Genomic DNA, 27,175 nt, shown 5'->3' on the forward strand with positions numbered 1-27,175 from the left:
CAAGGAGCAGCGAAATCGACGTTCCGGGCAAAAGCCCTTCATCAGGAATCTGTTTTTGCCCGAAACGTCGATTTCGCTGCTCCTTGGATGCTGCCTGAACTGCTGTGCCCTTCCAGCACCACTAATCCAGATTTCAGTATCTGCTGTGCAGACTGTGGGGCTTATGTATGAAAATTGGACATTTGCCTGCAATGACCCCTTGAAACGTGTCTACCCTTCATTTCTGCTTAAAACCTCTTTCTTTGACCAACTTATCACCCTGTTCTAATATTTCCTTATGTAGTTGTTGCCAAATTTTGAGTGATTACATTCCTGTGAAGCATCGTGGGATATTTTACTACGTTAAAGGCACTACATAAATACTGATTGTTGTTGAGATTAACAAGAAACAGTCTTCCAGTGATATTTGCTTCAAGACATGAGTGATGGGGAATGGGGGCGTCGGCGATGGATCTGGAGAGGGATGGAGGTAATGAGGAGGGGGTGTGATAAGGGTGGGGGGATGGTGATGAGGGGGTGTGATAAGGGTGGGAGAGGTGGTAAGGAGGGGGTGTGATAAGTGTGGGGGAGGTGGTGAGGAGGGGGTGTGGTAAGGATTGGGGATGTAATGAGGAGATGGTGTGATAAGGGTGGTGGAGGTGGTGAGGAGGGGGTGTGATAAGGGTGGGGGAGGAAATGAGGAGAGGGTGTGATAAGGGTGGGGGAGGTTGTGAGGAGGGGGTGTGATAAGGGTGGGGGAGGTAATGAGGAGGGGGTGTGATAAGGGTGGGGGAGGTGGTGAGGAGTGGGTGTGATAAGTGTGGGGGAGGTGGTGAGGAGGGGGTGTGATAAGGATTGGGGAGGTGGTGAGGAGGGGGTGTGATAAGGGTGGGGGAGGTGGTGAGGAGGGGATGTGATAAGGATTGGGGAGGTGGTGAGGAGGGGTGTGATAAGGGTGGGGAAGGTGGTGAGGAGGGGATGTGATAAGTGTGGGCGAGGTGATGAGAAGGGGATTTGATAAGGGTGGTGGAGGTGGTGAGGGTGGGGTGTGATAAGGGTCAGGAAGGTGGTGAGGGTGAGGTATGATAAGGTTAGGGGAGGTGGTGAGGAGGGGGTGTGATAAGGGTGGTGGAGGTAATGAGGAGGGGGTGTGATAAGTGTGGGGGAGGTGGTGAGGAGGGGGTGTGATAAGGATTGGGGAGGTGGTGAGGAGGGGTGTGATAAGGGTGGGGGAGGTGGTGAGGAGGGGATATGATAAGTGTGGGGGAGGTGATGAGAAGGGGATTTGATAAGGGTGGTGGAGGTGGTGAGGGTGGGGTGTGATAATGGTCGGGGAGGTGGTGAGGAGGGGGTGTGATAAGGGTGGGGGAAGTGGTGAGGAGGGGGTGGATAAGTGTGGGGGAGGTAATGAGGAGGGGGTGTGATAAGGGTGGGGGAGGTGGTGATGAGGGGGTGTAATAAGGATGGGGAGGTAATGAGGAAGGGGTGTGATAAGGATGGGGGAGGTGGTGAGGAGGGGGTGTGATAAGGATTGGGGAGGTGGTGAGGAGGGGTGTGATAAGGATGGGGGAGGTGGTGAGGAGGGGTGTGATAAGGATGGGGGAGGTGGTGAGGAGGGGTGTGATAAGGGTGGGGGAGGTGATGAGAAGGGGATTTGATAAGCGTGGTGGAGGTGGTGAGGGTGGGGTGTGATAAGGGTGGTGGAGGTAATGAGGAGGGGGTGTGATAAGGGTGGGGGAAGTGGTGAGGAGGGGGTGGATAAATGTGGGGGAGGTAATGAGGAGGGGGTGTGATAAGGATGGGGGAGGTGGTGAGGAGGGGTGTGATAAGGGCGGTGGAGGTAATGAGGAGGGGGTGTGATAAGGGTGGGGGAAGTGGTGAGGAGGGGGTGGATAAATGTGGGGAAGGTAATGAGGAGGGGGTGTGATAAGGATGGGGGAGGTGGTGAGGAGGGGTGTGATAAGGGCGGTGGAGGTAATGAGGAGGGGGTGTGATAAGGATGGGGGAGGTGGTGAGGAGGGGGTGTGATAAGGGTGGGGGAGGTGGTGAGAAGGGGATTTGATAAGGGTGGTGGAGGTGGTGAGGGTGGGGTGCGATAAGGGTCAGGGAGGTGGTGAGGGTGAGGTATGATAAGGTTGGGGGAGGTGGTGATGAGGGGGTGAATAAGGGTGGGGGAGGTAATGAGGAGGAGGTGGGATAAGTGTGGGGGAGGTGGTGAGGAGGGGGTGTGATAAGGGTGGGGGAGATGGTGGGAAGGGGGTGTGATAAGGGTGGGTGAGGTACTGAGGAGGGGGTGTGATAAGGGTAAGGGAGGTAATGAGGAGGGGGTGTGATAAGGGTGGGGGAGGTGGTGAAGAGGGGGTGTGATAAGGGTGGTGGAAGTAATGAGGAAAGGGTGTGATAACAGTGGGGAGGAGGTGAGGAGGGGGTGTGATAAGGGTGGGGGAGGTGGTGAGGAGGGTGTGTGATAAGGGTGGGGGAGGTGGTGAGGAGGGTGTGTGATAAGGGTGGGGGAAGTGGTGAGGAAGGGGTGAGATGGTGAAGGTGGGAGAGGTGATGGTGGGTTAGTGAGGGGGGGAGATGGATGCGATGCCTATTTGTTTGAACTGAGCAATAGCAGTCAGTATAGCGTGAACATTGTTACCATCACCTTCTCCACAGCTCGTTGAACAAGGTCCCAGGATCGGAACCCAAAGGTACGTGCGCCTCACACTTGGGGAGTGTGGAATGGCTGTGGCATTTGTGATGTTTCCAGTCTCTTTCTGCAGTTGTTTGGATACCTGGAACAGTGGTTTGAAAACTCTTTCACATACACACTTTAAATCTAGCAGCTCCTTATTATACTAAAGAAAGCAAAACAAGGCCGATGGCCTATTGTACCTCTTTAGAAATCCATGCTCTTTCTCCATGTCTCTGTGTGTTTTTTTCACTTAGAGTATTTTCTCAGTTCCTTTTGAATCTGCTCCCACTGCCCTGTCAGGCAGCATGTCCCAGATTCTTTGAGAAGATGATCAAACAGGTGGATGAGGGTAAAGCAGTTGATGTGGTGTGTATGAATTTCGGTAAGGCATTTGATAAAGTTCCCCACGGTAGGCTATTGCACAAAGTACAGAGTTTCAGGGTTGAAGGTGATTTTGCTGTTTGGATCAGAAATTGGCTAGCTGAAAGATAGAAGGTGGTGTTCATGGGAAGTGTTCAACCTGGAGTTCAGTTAATAGTGGGGTACCATAAGGATCTGCTTTGGGCCCTCTGTCATTTGTCATTTATATAAATGGCCTGGATGAGGGCATAGAAGGATGGGTTAGTAAATTTGCAGATGACACTAAGGTCAGTAGAGTTGTGGATAGTGACAAAGGATGTTGCAGGTTACAGAGAGACATAGATAATAGGAATGCAGAGTACTGGGCTAATGGTAAGATTCTTGGTAGTGTCAATGAGCAGAGAGATCTCAGTGTCCAGGTACATAGATCCTTGAAAGTTGCCACCCAAGTTGACGGTGTTGTTAAGAAGGCACACGATGTGTTAGCTTTTATTGTAGAGGGATTGAGTTTTGGAACCACGAGATCATGCTGCAGCTGTACAAAAACTCTGGTGCAGCCACATTTGGAGAATTGCAAACAGTTCTGGTCACCCCATTATAGGAAGGATGTGGAAGCTTTGGAAAGAGTTCAAAGGAGATTTACCAGGATGTTGCCTGGTTTAGAGGGAAGATCTATTGAGGAAAGGCTGAGGGACTTGAGGCTGTTTGCATTAGAGAGAAGAAGGTTGAGAGGCAACTTAATTGAGACATATCAGATAATCAGAAGGTTAGACAGGTTGGACAGTAAGAGCCTTTTTCCTCAGATAGCGATGGCTAGCACGAGGGAACATAGCTTTAAATTGAGGCGTGATAGATATAGGACAGATGTCAGAGGTAGTTTCCTTACGCAGAGAGTAGTAGAGACGTGGAACACACTGCCTACAACAGTAGTAGACTCGCCAACTTTAAGGGCATTTAAATGGTCATTGGTTATGCATATGGATGAAAATGGAATAGTATCGGATAGATGGGCTTCAAGTTGGTGCCACAGGTCGGTACAACATCGAGGGCCAAAGGGCCTGTACTGCGCTGGAATGTTCTATGTTCTATCACAAAAACTCACTGTGTTAAATACATTCCCCTCCTCTCGTCCTCTGGCTCTTTTTCCAAGAAGTGTAATTTTGTTTTCCTACCGTTGCAAACAGTTTCTTCTTATTTACTGTATTAAACCTTTCATCGTTCTGAATGCTTTGATTAAATCTCCCCTTAACATTTTCCATTCGAAGGTCAACAATCTCAGCTTCTCCAGCTTACTGTGTCTCCGTTACATATTCTATATTTTTGGTAAACATAATTTCAGGTGGATGGTATAACTGAGGAAAGGACTGGCTACAATTGTCCTTCACTTCCCTGGACAGCTATAAAATAATAACTCTTCATAAAAGGTGGGAAGTGAAAAGTTTAAACTGAAGATGGTACAACAGATACTTTCTGACACACACACACACATTCACACACCCACGCACACTTTTATATACAAATAGTGTGTGCACATATTGTCTTATATACACACATGCACTGATCAAAGTTTGTGAGAAGATTTGTAGCTCGGGTGCTCGTTGCTGTGGTTCTGTTCGCCGAGCTGGAAGTTTTTGTTGCAAACGTTTCGTCCCCTGTCTAGGTGACATCCTCAGTGCTTGGGAGCCTCCTGTGAAGCGCTTCTGTGGTGTTTCCTCCGGCATTTATAGTGGCCTGTCCCTGCCGCTTCCGGTTGTCAGTTTCAGCTGTCCGCTGTAGTGGCCGGTATATTGGGTCCAGGTCGATGTGTTTGTTGATGGAGTTTGAGGATGAGTGCCATGCTTCTAGGAATTCCCTGGCTGTTCTTTGTTTGGCTTGCCCTATAATGGTAGTGTTGTCCCAGTCAAAACGACACGACCAGCTATCCTTAGTAGCCACACACGCAGACGACAAGCAACAGGAATTTGACTGGGACAACACTACCATTATAGGGCAAGCCAGACAGAGAACAGCCAGGGAATTCCTAGAAGCATGGCACTCATCCACAAACTCCATCAACAAACACATTGACCTGGACCCAATATACCGGCCACTACAGCGGACAGCTGAAACTGACAACTGGAAGCGGCAGGGACAGACCACTATAAATGCCGGAGGAAACACCACAGAAGCGCTTCACAGGAGGCTCCCAAGCACTGAGGATGTCACCTAGACAGGGGATGAAACGTTTGCAACAAAAACTTCCAGCTCGGCGAACAGAACCACAGCAACACATGCACTGACACAAACAGTAAGAATTGTTGGGCATTAATAACTTCAGTTACCTCTGACCAGGGTGTCTGCTCCAGTTCGAAAGGACAGATGCTCACAATACAAGGCGTGCGCCCAGGGGGCTGTGCTTCTGCTGGACACAGAGTCACATTCACTTCCATATTTGTCCCATTAACAAACTGGACACAGGTAACTGACCTCTCAGCAACTCCAACTCCACAGGACATGGAACAGATACTCCAGTTCGAAAATGTCCACCTAAAATTAACAGAATTAGGGCTTAATAGCTGCACTGCAAACAGTGTACCTAAGCCCTCTGGACCTCCATGATCATTCTGAACCTGACTGAGAGGAAAGGAGTGACTCTACAAAAGGGCTTCAACAGCTCACGTGAAATCCAGTCAGAAATCCCTTTGGACCTGAAACTCAATAGCTCACAAAACACTCCCAGGACAGGGAAGGCATGGAGTTAGATACAAAGTAAAGCTCCCCCCACACTGTCCCCATCAAACACTCCCAGGACAGGGACAGCACAGGATTAGATACAGAGTATAGCTCCCTCTACACTGTCCCCATCAAACACTCCCAGGACAGGGACAGCACGGGGTTAGACACAGAGTACAGCTCCCTCTACACTGTCCCCATCAAACACTCCCAGGACAGGGACAGCGCAGGATTAGATACAGAGTATAGCTCCCTCTACACTGTCCCCATCAAACACTCCCAGGACAGGGACAGCACGGGGTTAGATACAGAGTACAGCTCCCTCTACACTGTCCCCATCAAACACTCCCAGGACAGGGACAGCACGGGGTTAGATACAGAGTAAAGCTCCCTCCACACTATCCCCATCAAACACTCCCAGGACAGGGACAGCACAGGATTAGATACAGAGTATAGCTCCCTCTACACTGTCCCCATCAAACACTCCCAGGACAGGGACAGCACGGGGTTAGACACAGAGTACAGCTCCCTCTACACTGTCCCCATCAAACACTCCCAGGACAGGGACAGCGCAGGATTAGATACAGAGTATAGCTCCCTCTACACTGTCCCCATCAAACACTCCCAGGACAGGGACAGCGCAGGATTAGATACAGAGTATAGCTCCCTCTACACTGTCCCCATCAAACACTCCCAGGACAGGGACAGCACGGGGTTAGATACAGAGTAAAGCTCCCTCCACACTATCCCCATCAAACACTCCCAGGACAGGGACAGCACAGGATTAGATACAGAGTATAGCTCCCTCTACACTGTCCCCATCAAACACTCCCAGGACAGGGACAGCACGGGGTTGGGTTCCCTTTCCAGGTTCACTTTCCAATGGGAATTCAGATAAATGAGAACCCATGAGAATTCTGGGGGAAAAGGACAAGGGCCAAAATAACAAGGCTCTGCCACATCCAGCTGCTTCCTTAACAAGCACCATGTCCTCAGATGTACCAATGTCTCACATGCAATGGAACAGCCGTCACTTCACTCCTGTCCAGCAGGTGGTGCTGTCTAGCTCGGTCCAAACCCTCCAACTGTGAGCAGGTGCCTGTGACAGTGACACATTGCCACAGTTTTCCCTACTCCAGCTCCATCGAATACTGGGCTGAGCAGGTCAAAGAATGGGCAGCATCACTTTATCCAAGATGCAAATAATACCTGGGTAAGGATCAGAGCTGAGTGAGGAAATGACACATTCTTCATGAAGAAACGTATGAATCATTGGATAAATCACACCAAAGCACTTCAAAGCACGCTCCCAATCTGTGGCACCAGGGAGGCCTGGCAAAGCTGGGTATCAGGGAAAACTCTCTGCTGGTTGGAGTCATACCTGACACATAGGGAGGTGGTTGTGGCATTGGAGGTCAGTCATCTCAGCTCCAGGACATTGCTATAGGAGTTCCTCAAGGTAGTGTCCTAGACCTAACCATCTTCAGCTGCTTCAGCGATGACCTTCCCTCTATCAGAAGCTCACAAGTGGGGACACTGATTGATGAATGCACAATAGTCAGCACCATTCACAACTCTTCTGATACTGAAGCAGTCTGTGTTCGTACACAGCAAGACCTGGACGATATCCAGGCTTGGGATGAAAAGTGGCAAGTGACACTTGTGCCACATAAATGCAAGGCAATGACCATCTTCAACAAGTAAGAGCATAACCATCACCCTTTGATATTCATTGGTCATATCTTCGCTGAATTCTCCACTGTCAACATTCTGGGGGTTACCATTGGCCAGTAACTGAATTGGACCAGTAAGATAAACACAGTTGCTACCAGAGCAGGTCAGAAGCTGGGAATCCTGCATTAAAAACCTCACTTTATGACTCCTCAAAGCCTGTCCACCATCTACAAGGCACAAGTTAGGAGTGTGTGGAATACTCCCCACTTGCCGGATAGGTGCAGCTCCAACAACACTCAAACGGCTTGACATCACCCAGGACAAAGCAGCCCATATGATTGGCATCACACCACAAGCATTCACACACTCCGCCACTGACACTCAGTAGCAGCAGTGAGTACTATCTATGCAATAATTCCCCAAAGCTCTTTAGGCAGCACCTTCCAAACCTACAACAACATCAATCTAGAATAATAAAGGTAGCAATTACATGGGCACACCAGGAATTCCCTCCCCAGGTGCATTATGGATCTACCCACAGGTCATGAACAGCAGTGGCTCAAGGAGGCAGATCATCACCACCTTCTCAAGGGGCAACTAGGGACAGGCAATAAATGTTGGCCAGTCATCAATGCTAATACCCTGAATGAAAAACAAATCATGTCTGATACCCCTCATACCTAGTGTAACACATACCTGAAAGGGCAGGGCTGGCTATTACACATTTCCACTGACTGGGGTCTGGCAGTAACTGCACACTCAGCATCAGATGTCCGTTGCCTCTCGGGTGCCTCTTGCTTCACACAGTGAATGGTCCTTTTTCGCTGACCTCCACCGCAAGTAACACTACACTCATCGAACTCCCCCACTTCCCACCTACACAGCACAGGATGAGAAGAAAGGGGCAGTTATAGGCTATCGAATGGGTTTGTCTCTCAAAGGGATTCATTTCGAATTCGAAAGCTCAGGTGCCACACTGGACCACAGAGTCAATAGAAACAGAAATAAAACCAGACAATACTGGAACAGTGACTGTGAAGAGAAAACCAGGATGAATACTTTAGGCTTGTGAATGTGTGTCAAGTGGGTAGCATAGTGGCTCAGTGTTTAGCACTGCTGCCTCACAGTGCCAGGGACCTGGGTTCATTTCCAGCCTCGGGCAACTGTCTGTGTGGAGTTTGCACACTCTCCCTGCGTCTGCGTGGGTTTCCTCCAGGTTCTCCGGTTTCCTTCCACAATCCACAGATGTGCAGATCAGAGGAATTGGCTATGCTAAATCACCAATAGTATTAGGTGCATTAGTCAGGGGTAAATATAAGGTGGGGGAATGGGTCTGGGTGGGTTACTCTTTGGAGGGTCGGTGTGGACTTGTTGGGCCAAATGGCTTGTTTCCACACTGTAGGGAATCTAATCTAAGTCACAAAGAGAGGTTTAAAAGAGTGGTTTTGATAGAGTGAACAAGGAGAAAGTGTGGGACTGTACCCAGTGAGAGTCAGTGTGTGTGGGAGCTGTACCCCAGTGAGAGTCAGTGTGTGTGGGAGCTGTACCCCAGTGAGAGTCAGTGTGTGTGGGAGCTGTACCCCAGTGAGAGTCAGTGTGTGTGGGACTGTACCCCAGTGAGAGTCAGTGTGTGTGGGACTGTACCCCAGTGAGAGTCAGTGTGTGTGGGACTGTACCCCAGTGAGAGTCAGTGTGTGTGGGAGCTGTACCCCAGTGAGAGTCAGTGTGTGTGGGACTGTACCCCAGTGAGAGTCAGTGTGTGTGGGAGCTGTACCCCAGTGAGAGTCAGTGTGTGTGGGAGCTGTACCCCAGTGAGAGTCAGTGTGTGTGGGACTGTACCCCCGTGAGAGTCAGTGTGTGTGGGGACTGTAACCTAGTGAGAGTCAGTGTGTGTGGGGACTGTACCCCAGTGAGAGTCAGTGTGTGTGGGGACTGTACCCCAGTGAGAGTCAGTGTGTGTGGGAGCTGTACCCTAGTGAGAGTCAGTGTGTGTGGGGACTGTACCCCAGTGAGAGTCAGTGTGTGTGGGAGCTGTACCCTAGTGAGAGTCAGTGTGTGTGGGGACTGTACCCTAGTGAGAGTCAGTGTGTGTGGGGACTGTACCCTAGTGAGAGTCAGTGTGTGTGGGGACTGTACCCCAGTGAGAGTCAGTGTGTGTGGGGACTGTACCCTAGTGAGAGTCAGTGTGTGTGGGGACTGTATCCCAGTGAGAGTCAGTGTGTGTGGGGACTGTACCCTAGTGAGAGGGGTGTGGAGGAAATATACTTTTAGGTCTTACCATGGAGGGCATGGTGCAATGTTACAAGATTCCAGCCTATCAGTGGGCCTCTCTGACTGCAAGCAATGCTGTTGTTCCACAATTTCCTCAGAGTGGCGATCAGCACAGACATAATGGACTGTCACAGTTCCTATCAAAGTGCAAAACACACCAAAGCAGCATGAAAATTAACACTGGCATCCACCCAACAAGATGAAACAACATGCAGTTCAAACTGCTGTGACAAATCCAACCCAGCTCTGTCAGTCCACTCTGAATGATGAGCATGTGATGGAAGGTGCCGTCAACAGTGTTATCCAGTGGAACATCCTCAACAATACCTACTCACTAATTATCCGGTTTGGTTTCACAAGGCCCATCTTCTCCTCACACCTTGCAGCCTTGATCCAACATGGACAAATGTCCTGAACTCAGGGTGGGGGATGGGGAGAAGTGTGGTGACTGCCCTTCATAACGAGGTTGTATCTTCAGTTTACCTAGTGTGGCATCAAGGAGCCTTAGCAAAACTGGAATCAATAGGAATCCAGAGGCAAACTCTCTGCCGGTTGAAGTCATACCTGACACTTGGGAAGATGGTTGTGGTTGTTGGAGGTCAGTTATCTCAGCTCCGGGACATCTCTGCGGGAGTTCCTCAGGGTAGTGCCCTAGGCCCAACCATCTTCAGTTGCTTCATCAATGACCTTCCCTCCATCATAAGGTCAGAAGTGGGGATATTTGCCAATGATGGCACAGTGTTCAGCACCATTCACAACTCCTCAGATACTGAAGCAGTCATGTTCAAATGCAGCAAGATCTCGGCTTGGTCTGACAAGTGGCAAGTAATATTTGAGACACAAATGCTAGGCTATGACCATTACTGATAAGAGACAATCTAACCATCTCACCCTGTCACTCAGCATTGTTTTCAATTAATCCCCTCACTATCAACAACCTGGGGGTTATCACTGACCAGAAACTCACCTGAAATTGCCTCATAAACACAGTGGCCAGAAGAACAGGTCAGACACGAGGAATATTGCGGCAAGTAACTCCCCTCCTGACTCCCTAATGCCTGTCCACCATCTACAAGGCACAAGGCAGGAGTGTGATGGAATATTCCCCACTTGCCTGGACGGGGGCAGCTCTAACACTGAGAAGCTTGACACCATCCAGGACAAAGCAGCTACTTGATTGACACCACATCCACAAATATCCCCTCCCTCCACCACCGATGCTCAGCAGCAGTGTTTACCACCTACAAACTGCACTGCAGAAGTTCACTGAAGATCCTCAGACAGCACCTTGCAGCAGATACATGGGAATACCACCCCCTGCAAGTTCCCCTCTGAGCCACTCACCATTCTGACTTAGAACATAGAACATAGAAGAATACAGCGCAGTACAGGCCCTTTGGCCCTCGATGTTGCGCCGATCCAAGCCCACCTAACCTACACTAACCCACTATCCTCCATATACCTATCCAATGCCCGCTTAAATGCCCATAAAGAGGGAGAGTCCACCACTGCTACTGGCAGGGCATTCCATGAACTTACGACTCGCTGAGTGAAGAACCTACCCCTAACTTCAGTCCTATATCTACCCCCCCTTAATTTAAAGCTATGCCCCCTTGTAATACCCGACTCCATACGCGGGAAAAGGTTCACACTGTCAACCCTATCTAACCCCCTAATCATCTTGTAAAATATATCTTGGAAATATATCTCCGTTCCTTCAGTGTCATTAGGTCAAATTCCTGGAATTCCCTCCATAATGGCATTGTGGGTCAATCTACAGGAGGCGGATTGCAGCAATTTAAGAAGGCAGCTCACTCCCACCTTCTCAAGGGGCAACTAGGGATGGACAATAAATGCTGGCCCAGCCAGAGACACCCAGAAGCTGTAGGTGAGATTAAGTAAACAAAATCCTAGTCACCCAGACTATTAAATTGGGAAGTGACAGTTACGCAGTGAAGAGTCCTCGTTCTGTTGCAGCTCTATTCAGTGAGTGTCTGTTATTCTGATCATTTGAAGTGATGGGAATAAAATATGAGTGGGATGCTCTACCTGGCCCACAGCTGGTTGAACAGGCATCAGTAACCTCTCGCCAAACGTACAACTCCTCCTGCTTCGGGACATACAGACTGTAGGTGATTTTAGGACTTACGATATCCCCATATTCCTCCCCATATTTCCGGAATACCTGAGATTGCAAGAATAAAAGCAACATAGACAAAATAACAAGGTTTGCAAATACGAGGGATGTCCAGGACCTCTGGTAAATGGCAAGTTAAAATATCATAACTTTGGATTTAAAAGCTGAAGGATAACATCTCCGACAGTGTGGCACTCCCTCAGCACTGACCCTCCGACAGTGCGGTGCTCCCTCAACACTGACCCTCCGACAGTACGGTGCTCCCTCAACACTGACCCTCCGACAGTACGGTGCTCCCTCAACACTGACCCTCCGACAGTGCAGCACTCCCTCAGCACTGACCCTCCGACAGTGCGGCACTCCCTCAGCACTGACCCTCTGACAGTGCGGCACTCCCTCAGCACTGACCCTCCAACAGTGCGGCACTCCCTCAGCACTGACCCTCCAACAGTGCGGCACTCCCTCAGCACTGGCCCTCCAACAGTCTGCTGCGTGTTAGGGCAAAGAACCTGTTACATTCTTTGTAATTATTCATTTCTCAAATATTGCATTGAACAGAACCATTAAAAATTTCACAGCAGGGAAAGAAGCCATTCAGCCCATCATGTCTGTGCCAGCTGAATAAACTAGCCCCTATTCTAATCCCATTTCCCAGCCTTCTCTCCGTGACCTTGCAGGTTCCAGTGTTTCAGGCGCAGATCCAAGCTCCTTTTAAATGAATTGAGGCTCTCTGCCTAAACCACCCTCAGAGCAGTGAATCTTAGAGACACCCCCACTACCCTCTGGGGGGAAGGTTTTCCTCAGGCCCACTCTAATAATTGGCTTTTCTCTCCTTCCCACCTGTATTTCGATGGGGTCACTGGTGGGTCCATCAATGACAATCTCCTCAGTGTCAGGTAGCTTCTGCTGTGTCAGGTACAGCCGGTACTCGATCTTGCTGTCCTCTAGAATGCTCGGGTATGAGACATTGAGTGAGATCTTCTGGGCCCCAGCCACAACATACTGATCTTTAATCTTAACCCCTGGAACAACCACCACAACAATTTGAATTGATACAGTACCTTCAGTATCCCAAAATCATTTCATAGGAAGATTAGGTGGACACAAAACTTGATACCTACAAAGTGATTATGATGGAGAAAGTGAGGACTGCAGATGCTGGAGATCAGAGCTTAAAAATGTGTTGCTGGAAAAGCGCAGCAGGTCAGGCAGCATCAAAGGAACAGGAGAATCGACGTTTCGGGCATAAGCCCTTCTTCAGGAACCTGAAAAAGGGCTTATGCCCGAAACATCGATTCTCCTGCTCCTTTGATGCTGCCTGACCTGCTGCGCTTTTCCAGCAACACATTTTTAAGATCTTAAAGTGATTATGATACTGAACTTGGGATCCAGAGGCCTGGATTCATGAGGAGCTCAATGGTTTAAGTTGGAATATGAGGTCAGATCCCAGCACGCTGGGGACATTGAGTTCCATTAATTAAATACATCAGGAAAACAATTAGTGCATCAGTGATCGCCACCATGAGACTACCAAATTGTCACAGAATCCAGATCTGGCTCACTAATGTTCTTTGGGGAAGGAAATCTGATGTTGTAACCTGGTCTGGGCTACATGTGACTCCAGACCCACAACGAGGTGGTGGACTCCTCTCGGCCCTCTGAAAAGGCTGAGCAAACTCTGCAGGGATGTGGCTCACCACCCCACCCTCTCAACGGCGATCAGTGATTACATGTAAATACTGGTCTTACCAGAACCCTTCACGTTCCATGAATAAATTCCAAAAAAGCCACAGGGAGAGTTGTTCGGACAGGTGACCAAAGCTTGTTCAAAAGTCTGTTTGAAAGGAGAACTGAGAGATGGAGAAGGTTAAGGAAAGAACTGCAGAGCTTGGAGCTCAGGCAGCTGAAGGCATAGTCGACAATGATGGGGCGATAGAAATCAGGGAAATTCAAGGAACTAGAGGAGCACAGACAGGTCAGAGGCTTGAGGAGCTGCAGACAGTTATAGAGTTACAGAAAAGCAAGCTTTACCTACTCAGTTTCCATTCACAATGACCAACTGTGCTTTTAAATTGCCAGTGACAAGGGTCATGTGCCAATTAGAATTATGGCCAGCTACACTCCCAGATATTCCATGGTGGTAACCCCCTTCTGTTGTTCAGACATACCCGTTCACTCTGCACGTCGGTGTTGTGAGGGGAAGGTGCGGGCTTTAATCTTCTTCGTTATGAAAAGGATATTGAGATCCTTAAGAAGGTGCACAGAAGATTCACAAGGATGCTATTACAGCTGAGAGATTACATGTCCCAGGAAGAACAGAGTGGATTGGTGCTCTTTTCTCTGGAAAAGAGAAGGCTGAGGGGTACCCTGTTGGGCAAGTGCTTCAACGTGCAAGATCCAGAGAAGTTGGTTCAACAGTCCCAAGCATGGGGGCCACCAATATAAATCGGTCACCCATTATTTAATTGGGAGTTTAGAGATACTTCTTTAATCAAAGAGAAGGTGAGAAAGTGGAACTGAAACAACCAATGGGAACTGACACTTTCTTTCACACATTTGCTTAATAAGAATCTCTCCACCTCTGCCTTAAAAATATTTGAGGACTCTGTTTCCATCACCTTTTTCAGGAAGAGAGTTTCCAAAATCTCACAGGGAAATAAAAAATCAACTCATGTTTGTTTTAAATGTACAACTGCCAATTTTAAACAGTGACCCCTATTCTGAATTCTCCCTGAACAACAACAGGAATATTCCAGGAAATTTATAGACGAGTGAGTCTCACATTGGTGCTTGGGTAACTATTGGAGAGAATTGTTAGGGTTAGGATTTACACACATTTGGAAAAGCCTGCCCGAATTAGGGACAGTCGGCGTGGCTTTGTGCATGGCAGGTCAGGTCTTACTAAATTGATTGAATTTTTTAAGGTGACAAAGGTGATTGATGAGGGTGGAACAGTGGATGTTGTTTACATGGATTTTAATAAGGCTTTTGACAAGGTCTCTAATGGTAGGCTCATCCAGAAGATTAAAATGTATGGGATTCACAGTGACTTAGCCATGTGGATTCAGAATTGGCTTGTACATGGAAGGCAGAGGGTGATGGTGGAAGGGTGTTTTTCAGGTTGGAGGTCTGTGACTAGTGGTGTTCCGCAGTGATCCGTACTGGGATCTCTGCTATTTGTGATATATATATATATATATATATATATATAAATTACTTTGATGCAAATGTAGATGGGTGGGTTGGTGAGTTTGCAGAAGATACAAAGATCACTGCAGTTGTGGATTGTGTAGAAGATTGTCAGAGGATACAGTGGGATATATATCAATTGCAGATATGGGCTGAGAAATGGCAGAGTTTAATCCAGGTGAATATGAGGTGCTGCACTTTGGGAGATCAAATGTTACAGAACAGTATACAGTTAATGGCAGGATCCCGAACAGCATTGACGTACAGAGAGATCTTAGGGTTCAAGTCCATAGCACCCTGAAAGTGGCCATGCAAGTAGATAGGGTGGGTAAAGAAGGCGTTTGGTATGCTTGCCTTTATTGGTTGGGGAACTGAGTATAAGAATCAGGATATCATGTTGCAGCTTTATAAGACTTTAGTGAGACCACACTTAGAGTATTGCATTCAGTTATGGTCACCACATTACAGGAAGGATGTGGAGGCTTTGGAGAGGATGCAGAAGAGGTTCACCAGGATGCTGCCTGGATTAGAGAGTATGAGCTATAAGGAGAGGCTGGCATGTGCTTGGCTGCTGATGGATTTTATCCAGGGATCTTAAAGGAATTGGTTAGTGACCCAGTGCTTATAATTTTCCAAACTGCGTTGATGCGGGATCTGTCCCTTTAGGTTAGAAGATAACGAATGTAACTCCTTTATTCAAAAAGGGAGGGTGCCAGAAAGGAGATAACTCTAGGTTTAACACCAGTCATTGGGATAATTTTCAAAACTATTACTAATGACATTATAGCATGACATTTGGATAAGTTCAAGGTCATCAGCAGGACTTGATTGTTAAGATAATGTTAAGGTTGAGAGGGTCTTGGGAAGGTGGATGTTGAGAGGATGTTTGCTAGAACCTAGAAAATAAAACATAGAACAGTGCAGCACAGGAACAGGCCCTTTGGCCCACGATGCTGTGCCAAACATGAGGCCAAATTAAACTAATCCCTTCTGCCTGCTCTTGGTCCATATTCCTCCATTCCTTGCAGATTCATGTGCCTACCTAAAAGTCCCTGAAACACCCATATCATATCCACCTCCATCACCATTCCTGGCAACACCTTCCAGACTCCTAATACTCGCTTGCCCCTCACATTTCCTTTGAACCTTCCCCCTCTCACCTTAAATACATGCCCCCTAGTTTTACACATTTCAACTCTGGGAAAAATATTCTGACCATCAACCCAATCCATACATCTCATAATTTTATAGACTTTTTATCAAGTCTCCCATCAGTTTCTGTCACTCCAGAGAAAACAACCTGAGTTTTTCTAGCCGTTCCTTATAGCTCATACCCTCTAATCCAGGCAGCATCCTGGGGAACCTCTCCTGCATCCTCTTCGAAGCCTCCACATCCTTCCTGTAATGTGGCAACCAAAATTGAACGCAATACTTTAAATGTGGTCCAACTAAAGTCTTATAAAGCTGTAACATGACATCCTGATTCAGCCTATAGCTCCAACAACTTATTCAGTGAAAAATTCTGAGGAAAGAACCCACCATCTACTAATTAAACAAGTTAAGAAGAGCACCAAGCCTTAAGGAAGAAATGTATAATCATGCAAGTGTGAGTGGCAGGTCAGAAGACAAAGACCAGTGAATGATGACTGAAAGATTAATCAGGGCTAATAAATTACAGCATGAGAGGGAGCCAGCTAGAAATGTAAAAACTGACAAGAGTTTCTGTAAAAATCTAAAAAGGAAAATATTAATTGAGTGTTGCACTTATAGAGGGGGTGAGAATGGGGAGTGAATAGTAGATAATAGAGAAATGGCAGATGTAATGAATAAACATTTTGTTTCTGTCTTCATCACTGAGAATACAAAAAGAAATCCAAATAATACTAGAATAAGTCTGGAGGTTCAGGGAAGAGAGGAACTTGGTGAAATTATTATCACAAGGGATGTAGTACTGAGCAAACTGATGGAGCCATAGCCAATAAATCTGCAGGATTAGAATCCTTTGAAGGAGTACCATGCACTCTGGGTAAAGGGGAGACCATTGATATCCAGTACAGGGATTTCCAGAAGGCATTTGACAATGTTCCACATAAAAGTTATTGTGCAAAGTAGAAGCTCATGGTACAGATGGTAACATCCCAGAATGGATAGAAGACTGGCTAGTTGGCAGAAAACAGAGAGGATGTATAAATGGGTCTTTGTCTGATTGGCAGGACGTGACAAGTGGGGTCCTGCAATTGTCTGGGTCCTCAATATTTTACAATTTACATTAATGACTTGGATGAGGGGTAAGTAGTAATCTAATCTATTAATCCAGGAAACTCAGCTAATGTTTTGGGGAGCTAGGTCCGAATTCCACCACAGCAGATTGTGAAATTTGAATTCAATAAAATAACTCTGTAATTAAGAGACTAATTTTGACCATAAATCCATTGCTGATTGTCAGAAAAACCATGCCTTTGAGAAAGTGACAAAGTTGATTGATGAGGGAAGTGCTGAAGATGTCATATACGTGGACTTTAGTAAAGCATTTGATAAGGTTCCCCATGGTCGGCTGATGGAGAAGGTAAAGTCACATGGGTTCCAGGGTGTACTAGCTAGATGGATCGAGAACTGGCTGGGCAACAGGAGACAGAGAGTATTAGTGGAAGGGAGTTTCTCAAAATGGAGAACTGTGACCAGTGGTGTTCCACAGGGATCAAGGTTGGGACCACTGTTGTTTGTGATATACATAAATGATCTGGAGGAAGGTGTAGGTGGTCTGATTAGCAAGTTTGCAGATGACATTAAGATTATTGGATTAGCAGATAGTGAAGGGGACTGTCAGAGAATACAGCAGAATATAGATTGGAGAGCTGGGCTGTGAAATGGCAGATGGAGTTCAATCCAAGCAAATGTGAGGTGATGTATTTTGGAAGATCCAATTCAAGAGCAAACTATGCAGTAAATGGAAAAGTCCTGGGGAAAATTGATGTACAGGGAGATCTGGATGTTCAGATCCATTGTTCCTTGAAGGTGGCAACACAAGTCAATAAAGTGGTCAAGAAGGAACATGGCGTACGGCATACTTGCCTTCATCAGACAGGGTATTGAGTACAAGAATGGGCAGGTCATAGGATTTTGTATAGTTGTATAGGACTTTGGTTCGGCCACATTTGGAATACAGCATACAGTTCTGGTCACCACATTACCAAAAGGATGTGGATGCTTTGGAGAGGGTGCAGAGGAGGTTTACCAGGATGGTGCCTGGTATGGAAGGTGCTAGCTATGAACAGAGGTTGAGTAGCTTAGGTTAATTTCATTAGAAGGATGGAGGTTGAGAGGGGACATGATCGAGGTCTACAAAATCATCAGAGTTACAGACAGAGTGGATAACAAGATGCTTTTTCCCAGAGTGGGGGACTCAATTACTAGGGGTCACGAGTTCAAAGTGAGAGGGAAAACGTTTAGGGAGATATGCATGGAAAGTTCTTTATGCAGAGGGTGATGGGTGCCTGGAACGTTTTGCCAGCAGAGGTGGTAGACGCAGGCTAGACAGATACATACATGGGCAGGAAGCAAAGGGATACAGACCCTTAGAAAATAGGCGGCAGGTTTAGAAAGAGGATCTGGAACGGCACAGGCTTGGAGGGCTGAAGGGCCTTATCCTATAATTTTCATTGTTCTTTGAAAGGAAACTGCAACCCTTACCTGGTCTGGTCTACATGTGACTCCAGACCCACAGTGGTGCAGTTGACTCCTAACTGCCCTTTGGGTAATTAGGGATGAGCAAGAAATGGTGGCCCAGCCATTTGCATCCTCATCCCATGAATACATTTTTAAAAATAACCCCCTATACTTGACTAATGCCTTCCCCATCCACTAATGTGGTCTAATGATATTCTTTTTCTGGTTCTGCTTTTGGTCCTGATCATTTCTGATCAAAGCTGGGTTTAGGGTCTCACTGAAAAGGTTTTCCTTTTCAATTCTGACAAGATAACTAATGTCTTAGTTTCCTTACCGAGATGGGAGAACACAGCCTGAGTGTTGGAGACTCGAACCTTGGTGGACTGTGGTGGGACTGTGAGAAAAGTGACATATGCTGTAAATTCAAAAGCAAAGCACATCAGTTACTGTGGTGCACTCACTGAAGGGAGCAGAGATGAACAATACACCCCTCCGTACCTAGCCCTCAGTGAAGCTCCAGTTAAACCCACCTCCCAACACTTCATTCAGATTCTGTAGCCCCATCCTTGTGTAAATGAAGACAGGGAGGAGGGAAGCTAATTGGTGATGGATTGAAATGAATTGCTCTCATACTCTTGGAAGGTTAGAAGAATGAAACATCTCAAATTCTTTGAGGTCCTGACAAGGATAAATGCTGAGATAGTGTTTGCCCAGATTAGGGCATGAGGGCGGTGCGATAGGGTGGTCATTACGACTGAAGTGAAGAGAAACACTTTCGTTCAGAAGATTGGAAATCTAAAACTCTCTATCCCAAAGAGCTGAGGAGACACACTCAATGAGCATGTTGAGGTGGGGGGGTGGGTGGGGGGTGGGGGGTTTGCGAAAGAAACTATTTCTGATGCTGCCATGCTCCAACTCCCAGGCTGACCTCTTTGAGATGGGATAGTGATTACGAGGACAGATCGTAGTGATTAGACATTTCGGGGTAATCTATAAGAGGTGTTTAAAATGATTAAAGGATTCAATCCGGTAGCTGAACAACTGTTTACTCTAGTTTGGGACAGGGGTGGGAACGGAGAAGTCTAGAACAAGGGGCAGAACCTTAAAACTCAAGCCAGACTGGAGAGGCAACATCAGGCAATACTTCCACACACAACCGGGGAGTAAAAATCTGGAACTCCCTCTCTACAAAAGCTGCAGAGGCTGTTGTTCAATCAAAACTTTAAAATTGCATTGATAGATTCTTGTTAGGCAAGGGTATTCAGGAAATACAGAAGCAAGATGGATAGATGGAGCTGATATACAGAACAGTAAGAGGTAAACTGATTGGTGGAAAAAGCTCAAGTAGCCAACTGGCCTGCTTTAGTTTCTCCTCCATCCCTATCTGCTGCTCCTGCTGGAGGGGGTGTGTGGATTTTGGAAAAGGAGCATATAGGGTTGAGACCTGTGTTGCAGCACAAGATCTGAAATTGGGAATTAAGCCTAAGACTGGGTTAAAATCCTGAAACTCCCTCGCTAACAGCATTATATCTCTGCACCCGGAGGATTGCAGCGGGTTGAGAAGACAGCTCACAGTCTCCTTTGCAACAGCAATTCAGAATGGACAATAGATATCGACTTAGTCAGTGACACGCACATCCCATGAATGAAGAAAAATCTTGGTGTGAGGTTTCGGATTGTGACTATTTTCAGTCTTCCTGCTGTTTAAGAAACAGACTAAGAGTTAATGATTCTGGCCAGCTTGTTACAGTGGCCGTGTCAGTGCTGGTTACCTCTGGGGCTGCCCTTGGTGTAGGAGCCGACTACTTCCCGGCAGCTGGAATTATTGCCTCCACACACCTGACAATTGTCCAGCACCTGGCCAGAGTCCAACTTTCCATCACAGCCAAATATCTATAAAAGGACCATGTACAACAGAATCAGTAACACAAGAAATAAAATCATGGACTTCAATGCAACTGTGGCACGTCCACAATGACTCTTACCAATTTTTACAGATACACCACAGAAACATCCTGTCTGGATTTATCACAGCTTGGTATAGCAACTGCTCTACCCAAGGCCACAAGAAATGAGAGAGAGTTGTGAACACAGCCCAGTCCATCATGAAAGCTAGCCTTTCTTCCATTGATTCCACCTGCACTTGCTGCAGCTTTGGGAAGGCAGCCATTACTAAAGGGTCCTCCCACCCCAGTTATAACCTCTTCCACCCTCTTCCATCAGGCACAAGATACAAAAGTACCAATAGATTTAATGGACCTCAGATATATTAGAGTTGATCTTTTTCTGCACCTTCTCTGTAGCTGTAACAATATATTCTGCATTCTGTTCTATTATCCTGATGTACTTATGTAAGGTATCATTTGTCTGGATAGCAAGCAAAACATACTTTTCACTGCACCTCAATACATGTGACAATAATAAACCAAATCAAAATTTCTCAAATACAGATAGACGAACAGAGAAGGCAAGACACTGGACATCAAAACCAATGTATGAGAAACAGTAGATATGAGGCACAGAGAATAACAGGCACAGAGCAAGAGGGACACAGAATGAGAGGTTGGACACTAGGTTAATGTGTAAGGGGGGGGCGGCTGGAAGTGAGGGGCACTGGTAGCTAGCAGTACTGGGGTAAGGGACACTGGAGGTGAGGGACATTGGGGATGAGGGGCTGAGAGTAGATTCTGGGCACAAGCTAAAAGTCTCACAACAATGCTGAGGGATTAAACTGGTGCTCAGTATTTACCCTGCAATGTCCTGTGACACACAGTTTGTACGATGGCGCTGTCTCTGGATCACTCATCTCACACCTGGTTCCATCCACAAAACTGTTCCCCCGGCTCACCATGAAACTTTTTCCTTCCGCTCGGCACATGTGCTTACACAGCTCATTACCTGTGCACAGGCAAACAGAACAGTATCATGATCCAGCAGCAGCTCAATCAGCATGATGAGATTATGTACAACAGGAGGTTATCAAACAATAATCCAGGTACAGATCTATTCATTCTCAGCAAGTGATCAGACAGAGGTGTTACTGGGATTGTTACAGATGGCACAGATTTAATAATAGAGGGGAAATGAAGAGAAACATGTTTAAGAGCCAGTTGTGATTCCCAACGCACTGTCAGAAAAGGAGTTGAAGCAGATTCAACAGGCCCATCCTTTAAAATGTAACTGAATAAATGTTTGAAATGGAAAATTTGCAAGGCTATTGGAAAACACTAAGAGATATGGACATCTCGTTCAAAGAACAAGTACAGACATGATACTCCAAGTGACCCCCTATTAGCATTTCATCCAAACAAGTATTGAATATTGATGTCACACAGATAAACACGATTCAATAAGATTTTACCTTTTGCATAGCCAAGGGCAGGCTGCCATTTGTAGTAAACTGGAACACTGGAGGAGTGGTAGAGAGGCTGAGAATTGGTGTCAGAACACTGTGCAGCCATGAAATCCAACTGAGTTCCCTGGCAGGGCTGCATAAGGAATAGGAGAGGGTAAACAGTACGTAACTATGAGAAATACTTGAAACAATCGTGGTTCAGCCATCATTTAGATAATACTAAGGTCACCCAGTTAGCATCAAATATTCCAGGGCAGGGACTGCATGCGGTTAGATACAGAGTAAAGCTCCCTCTACACTGTCCCCATCAAACACTCCCAGGACAGGGACTGTACAGGGTTAAATACAGAGTAAAGCTTTCTCTACACACTGTTCTGATCAAATAATCTTACAGTACAGCACAGGGTTAGATCTTCAAACAGTCCTGTCCACCTTGGTATAGTTCCCAATTCTGCACAGGCACACCTAGTTTCCAAGGCATGCCTGAAGCTGGGGGTCTGCAATATATCTCCTTACATGTCCCATTACTGTGCTGACCATCACATAAATGTAACTGTTTTACCCAGTTTCTGCATGGCTGCTCAGATTCTTTTTCTATGTTGAACAAACAACAAAATTATTTATTTTTCTGAAAGTGAGTTTTATGTGGCAAAGCGATAAAGCCGGTTAATACAATTTGAAAATGCACAGACACAAGTAGACTTGCTCATTCACTCCAGGAGCAGGGGGAGAATGGATCTGTCTCTCTCTCTCTCTCTCAGCAGAGATCATCTTGGGGAAAAAAACAAACACTTTCAATCAATGATAGTTAGTTCTGGAAAGCTAAAGATAAGTTTTGCAATGTTTGCTGTTGATCTGGTGCTCTGGCCATTGTAGATGGGTGTTACCTAGTATTGGTGGTTGTCTCTGGGCTCTTTATAAACACTGCATTGAGAATTCTTCCAAATGCTCTTCAAGACAGCAATCGGGTTTCACATTGGTGTTACATCAGAATTTGTTTTCAGAAACAGGACAGATATGCTGGCGAGTGCTTTTCCTTAGCAGGATGCTCACCAACTACTCCAAACAATCTCCAAAGCAGAAACTGGAACCTAACACTCAAAAACGCAGGCTGGTAGTCTCCAGTAAACAAGCAGTTATCACAACCTACATGACTACCAAGAAATTCCTTATTTAAAACAATTGTTCCAATGTCCTTTCAGTGGATTCTTTAAAAATAAAATGCAGTGTCACTATACTGATGGCAATAGTGCAACAGAAATGTGAAATATGGCCAGTTTATCTCTAGGATGGCTCCAATGACATAATGTGGAGGACAAAGTTAAAAATCACACAACACCAGGTTATAGTACAACACATTTATTTGGAAGCAGTAGCAGGTGGTTGTCCTGATGAAGGAGCAGCCCTCTGAAAACTAGTGCTTCCAAATAAACCTGTTGGACTATAACTTGGTGTTGTGTGATGTTTAACTCTAGTGACATATTGTGAGCACTACCTAAGACAAGGAAATTCACATCAGATTTCATCAGTAAGCAAATGTATTCATTGTAATAAATGTATTCTTTAACATGTGGTAAAACAACTTATTAATTACCCATGCAAATATAAACTATCTCCCCTTTAAATCTTAATATATACACCTGCATTCACACTTCAGATGGAGAGACAAGTGAGACAAGCAGTCCTTTTTCTAGGAATATTGCAAGCCAGAAAGGTACAAGGTTTGTGAACCAAAAGGGGTGGAAAATGAGGTGACTTTCTTCACAGTTCTTCTGTAGCACAGTACAGGCACCCTCAATACGGTAGCTGGTTGGTTGAACCTAGGTCTCAGTTTGAATTTGAAGTTTTCTTTCTTTTTGCAAAGCCATCGAACTGTATTCCTTTTCCAATTAAAGAGAAACTGAGTAAGTGACAGACAGAAGGGTTGGGCTTGCTTTCAGGATTTTTGGAGATTTGTGGAGTGACTTAACACAAATTCAAATCATATTGCTAGGCGGTTATTAACTCTTCCCAAAGATTACTAGTGCTGATACAAACGTATTAAAACCCCATCTTACAGTGAAATTATTCCCCTCTTATTTAACCATAAAGTGACCATTATGGTTCCACTTTGAGTTTTCTTTTTCTGCTTAAATCTATTCAAAGAACAAAGAACAGTACAGCACAGGAACAGGCCCTTCAGTCCTCCAAGCCTGCAACAACACATTTTGCACTAATATACTAAAACTGTCTTCACTTACAGGATCTGTCTCCCTCTACTCCCTTCCTATTCAAGAACTCGTCCAGGTGTCTTTTGAACACTGCTATTGTGTCTGCTTCCATCACTTTCTCTGTCAGCATGTTCCAAGCACTCAACACCCTTTGTGTGAAAAACTTCCTGGGAATTTATTCTTCAACTTGATTACCCTTTCTCTGACTTCTCCTTTCATTCCAAACTCTCTCAATATTCCTTTGATTGGATTCCCTCACCATAGGGAACAAATTCCACCGATAACAAAAGAGAAGTACAGCAGAGGAACAGGCCCTTCGGCCCTCCAAGCCTGTGCTGATCATCATGCTCTAACTAAACTAAAAAACAAACCTTTTGCCCTTATTCAGTCTATGTTCCTCTATTCCTTCCCTGTTCCATCCAGATGCCTCTTAAATGTTGCCAACATGCCTGCTTCCATCACCTCTTCTGACAGTGGGTTCCAGGCTCCTATTACTTTCTGCGTGAAAAACTTCCCTCTCACATCTTCCTTAAACTTTCCCCCTCTCACCTTGAACCTGTGCCGCCTTGTAATTGAAACTTCAACCCTGGGGAAAGCCTCTGACTGTCCACCCTATTGATGCTCTCATAATTTTGTAGATTCTATCAGGTCTCCTCTCAGCTGCTGTCTTTCCAGTGAAAACAATCCTAGTCTTTTTAACCTTTCCTCATTGGCCAATGCCCTCAAGACCAGGCAACATCCTGGTGAACCTTCTCTGAATGCTTTGCAAAGCTTCTACATCCTTCTGGTAGTGTGGCGACCAAAGCTGCACACAATACTCCAAATGTAGCCTCACAAAAGTTTAATATAGCTGTAACATGATTTGCCAACTCTTGTACGCCATGCCCCAGCCAATAAAGGCAAGCATGCCATATACCTTCTTAATCATCTTGGCCATCTGTGTTGCCACTTTTAGTGAACTATGGACCTGCATGCCAGATCCCTCTGTACGTTAATGTTCCTAAGGGTTCTGTGATTAACAGTATAATTCACACTCATATTTGATCCTCCAAAATGCATTATCTCGCATTTGTCTGGATTAAACTCTATCTGCCATTTCTGTGGCCAAGTCGTCAATCTATCTATATCCTGTTGTATCCTTTCACAATCGATGGCACTATCACCAACTCTACCAATCTTCATGTCATCTACAAACCTATTAAGCAGACCACCCACATTTTCCTCTAGTTCATTTACTACAAACAACGGAGGACCTAAGACTAATCCCTGTGGAACACCACTAGTTACCGGACTCCTTTGTGAAAAACACCCTTCCACCACTACCCTCTGTCTTCTATGATTGAGCCAGTTTTGTATCCAGCTAGCCAGTCCACCACAAATCCCATGTGATTTTAGTTTTTGTACCAATCTTACTAAAGTTCTCATAAACTACACCCACAGCCCTTCCCTCATCAATTGTCTTTGTCACCTCTTCAAAACATTCAGTCAGGTTGGTGGGACATGACCTTCCCCATACAAAACCATGCTACTGTCACTAACTAGTCTGTTTTCTTCCAAATGTGTATATATCTTATCCCTTAGTATATTCTCCAAGACAGATGTCAGGCTCACTGGCCCATAATTTCCTGGATTCTCCCTGCTTCCTTTCTTAAACAAGGGAACAGCATTGGCTAATCTCCAGTCCTCTAGAACCTCACCTGTGGGCAAAAAAGATGTGAAGATGCCTGCTAATGCCCCAACTATTTCTTCCCTTGCCTCTCACGGTAACCTCAGATAGATCACAGCTGGCCTTGGCGACTTGTCTACATTAATGTAATTTAGAATACCCAAAACTTCCTCCTTCAATATATTGACTTTCTCTAGAGTATTGACGCACTCATCCCTGACCTCAACATCGGTTCTGTCCTTCTCCTTGGTGAATACCGATACAAAGTGCTCATTATGGATCTCTTCTACTGCCTGTGGCTCCACGCATAACTTCCCTCCTTAGCCCTTGAGTGGGTCTACCCTTTCCTTTGCTACCTTCTTTCTCCTAACGTATGCATAAAAAGCCTTAGGGTTCTTTTGACCCTCTTTAATAAAGTTATTTCATAGCTCCTTTTAGTCTTCTTAATTCCATGTTTAAGGTCCTTCCTAATTTTTCTATACTCCTCAAGGGCTTTGTCAGTTTGTAGCTGCCTTGACCTATCGAATGCTTCCTTTTTCCTTTTGACTAAGTTTACAATTTCCCTTGTCATCCATGGTTCCTGAATCCTGCCATTCTTATCCTTCACTTTTGCAGGGACATGCATGTCCTGCACTTTATTCAATTGGTCTTTAAAAGCCTTCCACATGCCAGATGTAGATTTGCCCTCAAATAACTGCTCCCAATCCACATTCCCCAGTTCCTGTCTAATTTGGGTGTAATAAGCACCTTCACCCAAGGGCCACTCTTGTCCTTGTCTGTGACTACTTGAAATCTGATGGAGTTATGATCACTTAGCCCAAAATGCTCTCCTGCTGAAACATCGATCACCTGTCCTGGCTCATTCCCTAATGCCAAATCTAGTATGGCCTCCTCTCTGGCCGGATTGTCAGCATACTGTCTCAAAAGTGCTCCTGGACACATCTAAAAAATTGCTCTCCATTTGAGCCCCTGGCTCTGGGGAGTCCCAGTCAATAAGAGCAAAGTTGAAATCAGCCACCACAACTACCCTGGTTTGTTTGAACACTTTTCCCACATCTGATTACATATCTGCTCCTCTGTCTCCTGTGGGCTTTTAGGAGGTCTATAGAAAACTCCCAATATTGTGATTTCACCCTTTTATTCCTGAGCTCCATGAATAATGCCTCAGTGCAAGATCCCTCCAATGTGTTCTCCCTCAACACAGCAATCCCATGTCTGCAATACAACCCCCCCACCCCTTTTGTTTGCCTTCTGTCCCATCTAAAACAGTGATTTC

At 46.0% G+C, this 27,175-nt stretch overlaps 1 protein-coding gene across 1 annotated transcript in view; it reads right to left on the reverse strand.

Annotated features, from left to right (window-relative positions):
* The window catches only part of adamts13 (ADAM metallopeptidase with thrombospondin type 1 motif, 13), a 76,133-nt gene that overhangs the window by 26,835 nt on the left and 22,123 nt on the right, over window positions 1-27,175 (reverse strand). The window contains exons 14-23 of the mRNA XM_087998149.1: window positions 22,030-22,156; window positions 21,418-21,566; window positions 20,441-20,561; window positions 19,003-19,083; window positions 12,654-12,835; window positions 11,726-11,861; window positions 9,684-9,813; window positions 8,102-8,281; window positions 5,341-5,545; window positions 2,630-2,759 (exon numbers count right to left, since the gene is read on the reverse strand). Of these exons, the coding sequence (XP_087854275.1) occupies window positions 2,630-2,759; window positions 5,341-5,545; window positions 8,102-8,281; window positions 9,684-9,813; window positions 11,726-11,861; window positions 12,654-12,835; window positions 19,003-19,083; window positions 20,441-20,561; window positions 21,418-21,566; window positions 22,030-22,156 (1,441 nt within the window). The remainder of the gene's footprint in view (window positions 1-2,629; window positions 2,760-5,340; window positions 5,546-8,101; window positions 8,282-9,683; window positions 9,814-11,725; window positions 11,862-12,653; window positions 12,836-19,002; window positions 19,084-20,440; window positions 20,562-21,417; window positions 21,567-22,029; window positions 22,157-27,175) is intronic.

The sequence above is a fragment of the Chiloscyllium plagiosum genome, unplaced genomic scaffold (assembly GCF_037043375.1).
Source record: "Chiloscyllium plagiosum isolate Xiang-an unplaced genomic scaffold, Cpla_swu_hap1 HiC_scaffold_21, whole genome shotgun sequence".
NCBI lineage: Eukaryota > Metazoa > Chordata > Chondrichthyes > Orectolobiformes > Hemiscylliidae > Chiloscyllium > Chiloscyllium plagiosum.